A 12,406-nucleotide genomic window follows, 5' to 3' on the forward strand; every position below is an offset into this window, starting at 1 on the left:
CTGTGAGATATCAGAATGCAAGCATTACTAAGTGAGAAGAACAACAAAAACAACTTATAAAAATATAATTGTACAGCTGAAAACCTCTAGGTAGAGACAGCTGTACAGTAAAGGGAGCTCCTTCTTCCTTTGATCAATGAAACAGTCAGTCTATTTCTTCACAGCAAAAAAAAAAAAAACGTCCCCATCTACTCCAAATTCATTCCAAAGTTGTTTGAAGGACTAAAATAGTTTAAGAGTTTTTCATGTCAGTAAAGAATTTAAAGATTAAAGTAACTTTAGAAACTAAACATCATCATCACATTCAACGGGGTTGGCTGCTACTTCCACAAAAACATCTGCTGTTTCTTGACAAGGACTTAAGATATGACTGCCAATGAGAGCGACACCATAATGGGACTAGATACTTCTCGTTTATGATATAAAGAATACAAAACTGGCTGTAAATGGGAATAGTTTCCATTTGCTAGTACCTGCACTTGATCAGAAAGAGTGTTCTAAAAGTTAAGGGTTTTTTTCTGTGTTGCAGTATTTCCTGTGGCTCAGACATGACTGATACAACACTTGGAAGAAATAGGGAAAACATATGAGAGCTGTTCTGCTTCTGAAGAGATTCCTTCCTTTCTAATTTTTAATCTCCATGCCTTTAGCCCGGTGCTCTTCAGTACATCTAGAGCTATCAAGCTGGCCAAACAACATCTGGGAAATATGTATGCACAGAGAGTTTCCTTATAAATTACTTTATCAAATAAAGTCAATAATAAAACAAAACAAAACAAAAAAGATGAGAACAAATTTTTAGAGTATAATAGATATAATCTGTTTATATACTTCATCATATTTTCCTCTATCCCTTGGAATCTAATTTAGTTGCCACACAGAGCAAGTATTAAAACACAGAATGCAGCTTACATCTCTCATCTATTGGAAATAAAACTGTTTTTTGTTGTGGTTTTAGACATAAGACACAAAGGATCAGTAATCTTCTCATTAACCTCTCAAAATGGGATCCATTCCAAGCTAGGCTTGAAAATGCTCTTGCTCTGAAAAGTACTACGTAGTCTTACCAGTTAATTGTTATCCTTATCAAACAATGACCCACATTAACATTTAGCTTCAGGTTATTAGCATATTTATAAAAATAAAAAAGAAAAATGGAAAAAAAAAAAAGTGACCAACATTGTTCATGTTGCTGCCCTTTAGAGTATGGAAAAAGAGAAAGCAGCAAGTGTACTCAGGAAAAAAAATAATGCTTAAAATCCTGTTGAGATTTCATGCTTCTGGACTGCTGACTGAAGAACTACTTTCAGATATAAGACATTCTGTTTCATTGTACTTTTCTTTCTTGATCTAAACAACATTAAGCTAGTTAGCATAGACCACTGGCTGGGGACAAGGGTCACAGTATAATCTTTCCATTTTAGTACACTGAAATTAATGAGGCCAGCAAAATACTCTTCTCTGGTTCTTCCATATGATAGCACTTTTTCTGATGACATAATGAAAGACATTCTAATATTGTGATATATTAATTACTTTTCAAGAGATCAGAACTTGGGACATGCTGAATGTGCTGGCAAAAATTCAGGCATTTCTGAATGCAGGGAATGAGTGCCAGCTCATGAGTAATGGAAGCATTTTAGCTCCTGATCTGACAACTGCCTACAAAGAGATATACGCTCTGAACGAAGCCCCAAAAAGGACTTTCCTCCCTCTTTTCTTTTCTTTTCCATGTCAAAAATCCACCAACCACCAGGAAAAACAAACTGGACTGGAGCACAGAGGCACGGTTTTGGCAAATCCTCCAATAATTCTGAGATTCAGACAGTGCAATCCACCTTAAGAAAGGAATTGATTTCCATCAAAAATAATACATGTAGTTTGATATGGTAGAAATAAATGGCAGAAAATACTGTAGAATACGTAACATGCAGTATCAACCCTAAATGCTAACAGTGATGGCCAGGGAAAGTCACAAGGGGTCAAGTCAAGCAGAGAACTAAACTGCACCACTAAATTGCCTGATGGTGTTCCTATTAGGCAGAACTGCCTTCCCCATTATTTGGCACTTACTGCAATTAAATATAGTTTGGTATAAATTAGTTCTCTGGGAAATGACCCAACAACCAGGTTTTATCAATTAAGCCCTTATTACATAAAGTGTGCTGTATTTAGAAGACAAAGTGCAATTTTCTTTTCTTATCCCACCAAACACAACCCTAGAAGACACTAGAAATCTTGATAAATCCCACATTTATTGCTATGTTTTCATTCTCCTTGGTTTAACAGATATATCAACTTTGTTGTTTTGTTTCTTTTAAGCACTTGAAAGGAGCTGTCTCTTACCTACTAATACCCTAGTGTAATAGCCACCACAGCACTGATGTTTCGGTTGCACAGTGTGTATCTGACCACCACAGCAAACCCCTGGTGAATTAAGAATAAATGGAATGTACTTGTCCTCGCAGCACTGGAAGCCAGGTTTATTGTCGTGCAGAATCCCATTACAACATACCTAAAAGTAGTTTAAAATAAAAATCAGTAAGGCAATATCTGTTAAACAGAACATAACGTGTTCACTGACAACACAATGTATATGAAAAATGCATACAAAACATCCAAGTACAGACACTAATCTGACTGCAGTCAAATAAAATGTAACTTGGCTAAAATCCTGTGCCCTCCAGCATTATCAGACTTCAATAAACTACTGTATATCTGACAGAATGCTGCTATTTTGTGGCCTTCAACCATACTGCACCTTAATAAAATAGTCCATTAACATGAATCATCTCCATATGCCTTGCAGGCTGTTTGAGTCTCAACGTGGAGTAGATTGTAGTACATAGATATAAGACACCACCACACTGCTCTTTCCGTTTCCTTCCTATAATTTAGTCGTTTATGAGGAGACATATCTGAAACCCTTACAACAACAAAAGGAAACAGTTTCCCAATATAACACCTTTTTTTTTTTCACTTTAAAATATGTGGGATCTTCTTATAACACGTTCACTTACTTATGTCTGCAGTTCTTCAGTCAACGTGATCTAAAGATCTAAAGAGAGTAGCATTTCTATAAGAATCTTACATTGTTGTTTTACTGTTGGGTTGGTTGGTTGGTTGTTTTCATTGTGGTTTTTGTTTTTGAAACTGACATTTACATAGAAATAAATTTTGAAAAGGTCTTTTAACTGTGGACTTTTTGCTAGGTGCTGTCAAGAAAATTATGCGCTTGAACAATCAAGTAATTACTTCCACACTTATTCCTGTGTAAATGAAGTGACAGAATGTACACAGAACATCATATAGAGCAGGCAGCAGAACAATTGTAAAAAATGTAACCTCAGAGCCCACAGTCAGTGCAACCTGCATTAGCCAGAAGGATGGTTCTTGCAATTAGACAGAATGGCAGCATGGCAAAGATGATGGAGCAGAGTTGCTCCTTTTCTTTTCATATGGAACATTTCCACCTTTTACAGTAACCATGTTCTAGGAGAGGTCGTTTTTGCAGCAAAGGAGGAAAGCACCCCTCTAGAAGAATCTTTTCCTAGCCACTTCAATTAGCTGGCAAAAACAAAATAAACCCATATAATTCTAGACACATGATCTATAATATATACACATTCATAATGTCAGAATAAAGATAGAGAGAAGAAAAAACAACCATTAAATTCTTGAATACATAAACAAAATTATTTTTCTGGATTTTATGTGGATAACGCTTTTATACAATCTCCCCTTAGAATATTAGGTTAGGTTCTGAAGTCACAACTTACAAGACATCAAAGAGAACTAAAACAGGCAGCGCAGAAGGTGTTCCACGTTATATTTTGATGTTTTACAGCCGTATGTTTTGAACTGATGCATCATTCTGTGCTTTTTCAGCACTCTTTCCCATTCAGCATCTCTGTTTTAGACTACCAAGGTAGCTGAACTTCGTCATTTTTGCCTCAGGAAGAAGCTTCTCTCTTCAGATCCTATTTTATTTTATTTTAGCTGTTCAACATGTCACTGATAACGTAATCCAATCTATTGATTTAATTAACCCACTGTTCTTCCAGATCATTAGTTAGGTTGTCAAATAAAACTCAGCTTTACACCTCTTCTCTGCTTTGTATCTTTTGGATTTCATCTTCTAAGTCTGGCACACACTCCATGCTTAGTTTTTAAAAATATCAAATCAAGTACCACCATGACACTGCCCCTAGAACATATATATTTGGCAACAACTCTTGATACCCCTAAGGACACTCCTCAAGACATCACAGCCTGTAAATGCTGTACCTGCCTGTGCCAAAGGAGGTGAGATACATCTTTCTTACATATTCCTTGTCCTGACTTGCGTGCCATCTGGGATTGTTCCTTCCTCTGTGATCTGTTTCATCTAATTTCTCTGCCTCTTTTCATGGATTTCATTTGTCATCCCTGTTTTTTCAGTGATGGGAACTCTTCAAAATTCACTTGCAGTCTTGCTTTACAGATGAAGAGACTTGCACATTCTTGGCATTACCTTGGCTCAAATGCTTGATCAGCCATTCCACTTTCCCTGAGACAGTTCTAGTCTTATAAAAACTCAGTATAAACTAGGACTAGAGGACTAGGACTGAGGAAAGGCTTCAAGCTGTGCCAGGAGAGGTTCACGCAATACTATTTCAGGAAATACTACTTCTCTAAAAGAGTGGTCAGGCAGTGGAATGTGCTTCCCAGGGGGGTGGTGGAGTCACTGACCCTGGAGGTGTTCAAGGAACGTTTGGATGTTGTGTTGAGGGACATGGTTTAGTAAGTACTATTGGTGATGGGTGGATGGTTGGACTGGATGGTCTTGTAGGTCTTTTCCAACCTTGGTGATTCTGTGAAACAGCTTCTCTGCATATTTCACACTGGAAAGGCCACTTATTTGGAGTTAGCACTTAACTCTAATTGGAACATTATTTCTGTTTTTAGTGGTGTCTTTTCTTCCTGAATTCCCTGAAAAAATCCCCAGCTGAACAGCTAGGTTTGTTCCAGTAGTTTCAGCAGACACTTAATCTTGTTAAAAATGATTTAAGATCCTCAGTATTTCTCAGTACCCTGTAGTCATCTTCTAAAAAGGGGTACAGTCAGCTCTAAAACAAATTCATACTCTCCTCTGGAATTACCAATTGATGTAGTTGGTGATATTATTATGTAGCTCCATAACATCCTCTGCAGTCAGCTGTAAATTGTTAAATAACACTTTTCTTTTTCTTTTCTTTTTTCTTTTTTTTTTTTTTTTTTGGCAGTTCTGTAAAGATAGTTTTTATTTGCACTAATATTCAGTCCAAAGATTTTGCATTATCAATCTATAAAATGAAATGCATTCAAGTAATGCAAAAATTATGTCGTAGACAAAGAAGAAAAGCAGATGGATTGAAAGCTATAGAGGCAAAAGGTTATTATTATCTCATACTCTCAGATCTCAAAATGACAGTCCCCACTGGATGGTGTAACTGTACTTGGAATCAGAACCCTGGTGGCAATCAGATACAGTGACACCAACATTTTAGGCAAACCTGAGTGAGATCTCACTCTCATAAACGGAGTTGAATTCTTGATGTATCTTGCTAACTAAAAGATCCCTGTTACCTGTGGAGATGAAATAAGACACTCATTCTAAGCTACCATGGGAGCCCTTAAAAGTATTGGTAGACTGAGTTACTCATAAATTAATCCTATATATATCCTCCCATCCAAGCACACAGAGGGAACATGACCCAGGAGCATTGGGACTGGGCATGGCTTGGCATAAGAAAGGATTATTATGATATCTGACAAAAGCCAAATTAACTAAGACTGTACTGCTGAGTAAACAGATATCAAGGCATGATTGCACTTTTTTTTTTTTTTTTTTTAATTATTTTTGAGAATATGTTAAAATAGTCCAAATTTACCCATGCAACCAGGTTTTATAAAAATTTTGTCATCCTCAATCCTTCTGCTTGCTGAAGGCTTTGTTGAAGGATGTTATCTAGCCTTATGGACACATGCCAGTTAAGCTAGGACTGATTTACTCAAATAAACAGATGTGCTAGGCAGCCATGTTTATCCTTCCTGTCAAACGCTTGCTGCCAAAGCCACTTTGTGAAATAGCAATTCACAAAACACTCTAAGGAATTCCTATTAGCTACTAGAGTTCATTAAAAATTTCTGCCCGTGGAGCAAACACCAGAGAAATGATTGACCCATCATGTTCTCGTGTGAGAGAATATTTTACATTAGCAAAGCTCATTCTTTTTTACTTAAATTATCCCAGAATCTATTCAAACAATTTCCCCCCCCCCAACTATACATATTCATTTGTTTCCAAAAGTGCTGTTCCCTTTCAGTAATGGGTACAGCCTTAGATCAAAAACGCTTGAACAGAAATTACTGCTATTCTGTTACAAATCACTAAATATTATCTTACTAAATGAATTTCATTTCCTGACTTTCAGGTGCGTTACAAAACACACTCTATCTGAAGGGTTACATTTACAAAGGTTCTCTAAGCCTGAAAGAAAATGAAAAAACTTCACAAAATTGCTAGCATTAACAGTCAGTTTTACATAAATATTGACATAATATCCTTCATCATTGTTTAGATGTGTTCATTCTCTCTCCTGGAAATCACAACTGTCAAGCTAGCTATCAAGCTACTATTTTGCTCCTACTGTACTTAAATTATTTTAACAAGTGGCATATGTTAATATGGTGAGTGAAGGGGTAGGCCTGTTCTTCCTAGTTACATTTGATTAGTTCACCAACTGCAGATTTATATAGCTTCTTGCTACTGACAATGAAAAGTACGGAAGCTGTATTAACACCTTCTGTCAGGATCCTTTTAATTGTTGACATTCACACCCCTGACCCAATGAGTATGGAAATTATTAGCTCTTGCACCACTATTTTAATTACATTTTTACTGTACCTGTCCCATTATTTTCAGTGCTCACCCCAAGATGCCAGTAACAACAGAAGGACAGTTCAGGGCTACACGTACAAGAAAGGAAGGCAGGCCTTCCCCACCAAAGTCAGTCCCTGATGAATGAAACTGGACTCCACCCCCTTGTTAATAGAAATACATCCCTCAATATTCTGTGCTATGTGCTCTGTAAACTGACATCTGATCTTAGATTTCAGTCATAACAGAGCTATGAAGCACACCCAACTGAAAACAGGGAAAGACGGGCAATTTTGGCTACTTGGGAACACCCAAACAACACAGACTGGTTACTGCAAATAGCATCTGCAGGACATTGGGACCTGCCTGACAGTCAGTAAAAGTCATCATGCGACAGTATTCTTGGCTGCTCTGAACAATTACACACAACAATCTTTTAAAATTATTTTTGCACTCATGAGGTATACATCTATTCAGGTCTGATTAGAAGCACACGAATAATGACACCTGCCAGGGCATTTTTGTTAGATCTTGTTAGAAAACAAAGTCTGAAACACTGAAGCAGAACAACAGAAAACAACTAGAAACAAGAGTTACAGATTTGAGGAAAGCTTGTTTGGGATAGTAGGAATGTTTTGCCATCTTTATTAGGCTTACTATCAGGAATGTGCATGTAGAGTTGTCTTTTACTGGAAAGGCCCACTTGTTCTTTCAGGGATTCCCAAGATAGCTCTGAGCAATATGGTGTATTTACACTGCACAATGATGTGCAGAGATACTAGCCTGGACCCTAACTGGAGCACACACATGGTAGTGCAACCCTTTGTCCAGTCTTTGTGTTGCCTTTCTGATGTCACCATGCTTGTTAGCTGGACCTAATTCAGCCAATGTTAGCTGAAAAATCTCTGCATCCTGTTTTTCTGCATGATGAGAACACACTCTGTGCCCAACTGAAAAACTAGGATTTGTATGGATAGTGGTAGTGGGGATTGTATTTTTGAGATCTATTAATTAGACTGGAAATGATAACAAATCACTCCTTTACTGCAGTGTATTATAATAGCAAGCAGATGTGACAAATCCATAAGGAAAAAAATCAGGAAAAAAAAAAATCCGTCTACAAATTATTTTATTTATTTTATTATCTATCTATATATACACACATTTATATATATATATGTTTTTAAAAAGTTATTATAGCTGTTTTTTGAAGGCCTAGTATTCTCCTAACTGAATTCAAGGAAATTGTGAGATGGAAATTAAACCCATTAAACCCATCTTGTATCTTCTACACAAAATGCAATAAATAAATGGAAGAAAATTTTCAGCTTTAAAAGAATTCTGAAACCAGTTTGTCCCCTGGAACTATGTACACCTTAACTACTTTTCACTGACTAGTCCACCATCAAATCTGATATATACAACAAGGATATTTACGTGGAAAGGTGTTTACAAACGTAAAGAAAATGAACAGGTAAAACAAATAATAATCATCTCTCTTGTTTGGTTTTTTTTTTTGTTTTTGTAGTTATTATGCCTCATAGAGTAGTACTCATGCAAGAGAATTTATTCTGTTCTAATCAACCTCCAGCTCTCAGAATAGGACAGAGTTCTTCACTCAACAGCAGAGAAGAAGTTATGAATTTGATAGCTCCAAATTCAGTCATTTGCAAGAGGACATGCAACCACAAAATGCACCATAACAATTAAAGGCAGTCTAACATGTTGGCAGCTCCTAAGGGAAGACAAGCATCTTCCAGACTTGGAGCAGTGTTATCATCCCTAGTGAGGGAATGTCATCTTTGCAAGTGGATCAGAAAGATGCTGCCACTTTTGATCAGCATGAAAATGCAAGGCTTCAGTTTCCTTAGCTGTACACAAATAAGAGCAAAATAATGAAATACTAGCACAGCACCATCTTATCTAGAGAGACGCAGTATTGTATTCTTAATTATTTCCCACTCTGATAAGCTTTTAATATATTTGTTTCTTAACTTTCAATAGACTATGCTGAGGTGGCTTCATTTTACCTACAAAGGTTTAGCACAGCTGCAAGGAAACTTGAATCTACAAGTCATCACGTAAAGAGTTTTGTTTTATTTTCAAGAGTTGGAGACTGAGATCTCTATATATCAGAATCATTTTTTTTCTTTCTGTGTGGAACAAAAATGCTCATTTCTTGGTCTGAATCCAAACATCACTTTAAGTGCCATTCTTCACACTTTGTGGTATCATTAATGGGTGGCAAATAGCATCTGGCATCATGGTAAGAGGCTTTCTTTTCCAAACAAGTGCACACTACTCAGCATTGCTTTCCTACACTGCAGTCCTGTACACTGTTGAATCTAAAGACAGTGCAAAATATTTTAAGTACTTCAGCATTATAACTGGTATAGTGTGACAGTGAATCCAGTAAAAGTGTGAGAGAGAGATGCTATATAAGCTAGAATGTTATCCCCATCCAAGACTAGTATAAAGCAAAAAGGGACATTTCAAGAGCTTTGTTACAGAAATTTTAGATCAATGATGGTACACCGAGCAATCTAAACAAAGCATTTGGTGGGAAGTCTCAATCTTCACTGACAAAAATTACTGCCATGTCAATTTCTGTGAGTGCTTTAGTTTCCAAATGATTTACCAGTCACTTATGTGTTTTCTACTTAACCAATTTGCATCCATTTATAACCCCCCTCCTACCTGCCCCCATTTCTGACTACTGGGTGCAAAGAAAAAATAAATGTCTCTTCGTACTTCCTCCAATTGTGTGAGTATAGCAATACTGCATTACATCATGGCACAGTTGAAGGTAGTGATGCATTCAGGTATACAGAAACCATCACAGTAAACAATGTACAATTATCAGAGAAAAACTGAAAGTTGGGAACCTACAATAATAAATTGATGCTCTTGAAGACTCAAAGTTATTATAAATTTACAAAATTATTGAAAAAGTAAAAATGCAGAAGATGACTTAAAATTTATCTAATATAAATTTTTCTTATGCATATGCTAGAAGATCTATTAAAATGTCTACTAAACTAAAAACATGAAATAAGCAAATCCACCATTTAGAACAAAAAACTTCTTATAATTTACTTGCAAGGTTTAAGAACTACATATATTTAGTACAGCATTGCTTTCAAGGGAATGCAAAAGCTAAAGCTGTGTTCGCTGGGATAATTTATATTTTGATTTGAACCCCTCATATAACTCACTTCCTTAATTACTGTCTTGTCTGACAGGGAATCTTGTGAGTACATATTGTTTGCCTTAGTCACAGAGCATGTGATGATGCTTTTGACAAATAGGGACACTATTTCATTACATTAAATCTTACTTTCAAACTAAGAGATTTCTCCCTCATTTGTCAATAAAAACCATTACAGACTTCTGCTATGCTATTGATCCTACTCCTAAACAGGAACTAATATGAAGATTAACCTGCAAATAGCCATAATTTAAAAATACATCTGACAAATCACAATGGATCTCATTCGGGGCTGCTCATCATTGTCATGTAATAACCACCCACTTGTAGCTGAATCTAAATAGATTTTATGAATAGAAGAATCTAGTCATTCAACCAAGGAAGAATTTGGGGGTGGGGGGAACAACAAAAGAAGTGATTTTAATGACCACCGTTTGCCACGCAGGGTTTGAGAAATGATTCCTCACACACAGAGAATATACTTTTACTGCTGTTTTTGAAATTCCACATGCAGCTAGAAACTTCCCTATGGCCTTTATGTGGTCCAATGTGATAAAACAATTACAGGAAGTACCATCGTGTGCCCCACAATACCCGAATACCTGTGATGACACAGGATATCCTTTAGCCATTTGTAGTGTGTGGTCTATGGTGTGAAGCTGAAGAAAAACTGCTCAGAAGAGTGGCAAGGCACTGACACAGGCTGCCCAGGTGGAATCACTGTCCCCGGAGGAGTTCAAGAACCATGGAGGTGTGTCACTGAGGGACATTGTTAATGGGCATGGTGGGGATGGGTTGGTGGTTGGACTTGGTGATCTTAGAGGTCTTTTCCAACCTTAATGATTCTATGATTCTTTGAAAACTGACTGTTCCAAGCAAGATTCAAAATACATACAAAGTCCTGTATACGCATAAGCCTACTGTGTAATTAAGCACAATGGGATGGAAGTGGTATATCCAGGAGTTTAGTAGTGAGATTCCTCAGATGGTTTGTAAGATGTACTTGGTATAAGATAGAATCTCACTTCTTGGGATGAATAACTGCATTATACACATTAATAAAAACTTCCTGAGGGGAAGAAACTCCACTCCTCTTCCTCTGATAGCTAAGGATGATTGTCCTAGAAACACTTGTTTCTAAAAGTATAATTCTTCCTTATATCACTAACTTAAAAATATACACGTACCTTCATCTCTGGATGATAACACGCTTCTCCACAGACATTTTCATGCTTCTTACATTCAAGAGAAATGCATATTCCAGTATTAATGCTGCTCCTCGCTGCTGGAGTACACCTTTTAAATGCTTTACGTAAGACTTCATATCCTAGGATAATGCCATTTGGCTGTCCGGGTGAAACCCAGTTGATTTGAAGAGATCTGTGAAAAGCAGAAAATTAGTACGTGTTAAATTATTTCAAGTATTTATGTTTCTGCAGATACTTAGCACTTAGCAGTTCCAATTTGTACTATTTCACATAGAGTGAAGTATTTCAAATATCCAAAATATTCATCTGGATGGTGCATTTCACAACTTCTCCATTTTCCAAAAGGTGCAAATGTATCAACAGTCATCAAAACTCAGGGAAAATTAATTGCTCATGTAACTTGACTTCAAGTTTGATATAAGGCCATCACCAATTTGAGGAAAGTATCTTAGCGAAGAATCACATTAAGCTGTAGTAGGCTTATCATTACTGAAAACGTGCAGGTGTTAGCTACAAAAATCTTATTTAATATTACAATATATGTCTCAAAAAAGACATTTATTACACAAATTTTCTCTGTCTTTTATAATGTACACATTTTACATGGATACTTCAAATGAAAACTGCGGGCATAATCTGGAACTTTGCATAAAACAGCATTTCATTCACTATAACTTTTTTCTTTGGCTAGAGAGGTGATTCCAATGCTATATGTAGATCAATCGGTAGATTTATAACACTGTACAGCATATACTTAGGCTCCAAATATCTCTTTTTAATCTCCATGTCCCAATTACACAGACACTGTTTGAATGCCAGTTACATGATAAATTAGCATTAACTTGAAGTGAAAATATTACCATGAAACAGTGGCTGCTAAGATAAACGTTAACACACCTTAACAGAATAAAAGGAAATGAACTATTACTTCACTTTGTAAGATATAAACAGAAGAATACACATTGTAACAAGCCTTTGAAAACATGAATTAATGACACCTGTGAAAGAATTACTTCATAGGTGGCTTGCAGAGGCACCATTTTCACTTCAAGATTTTCATCAGAATCACAGATTTAATTCTGTATTCCA

General features: G+C 36.4%; 1 protein-coding gene across 1 annotated transcript in view; it reads right to left on the reverse strand.

Moving 5' to 3' along the window:
- The window catches only part of USH2A (usherin), a 352,517-nt gene that overhangs the window by 84,527 nt on the left and 255,584 nt on the right, over positions 1-12,406 (reverse strand). The window contains exons 47-48 of the mRNA XM_072333648.1: positions 11,297-11,489; positions 2,347-2,515 (exon numbers count right to left, since the gene is read on the reverse strand). Of these exons, the coding sequence (XP_072189749.1) occupies positions 2,347-2,515; positions 11,297-11,489 (362 nt within the window). The remainder of the gene's footprint in view (positions 1-2,346; positions 2,516-11,296; positions 11,490-12,406) is intronic.

The sequence above is a fragment of the Excalfactoria chinensis genome, chromosome 3, assembly GCF_039878825.1.
Source record: "Excalfactoria chinensis isolate bCotChi1 chromosome 3, bCotChi1.hap2, whole genome shotgun sequence".
NCBI classification, from domain to species: domain Eukaryota; kingdom Metazoa; phylum Chordata; class Aves; order Galliformes; family Phasianidae; genus Excalfactoria; species Excalfactoria chinensis.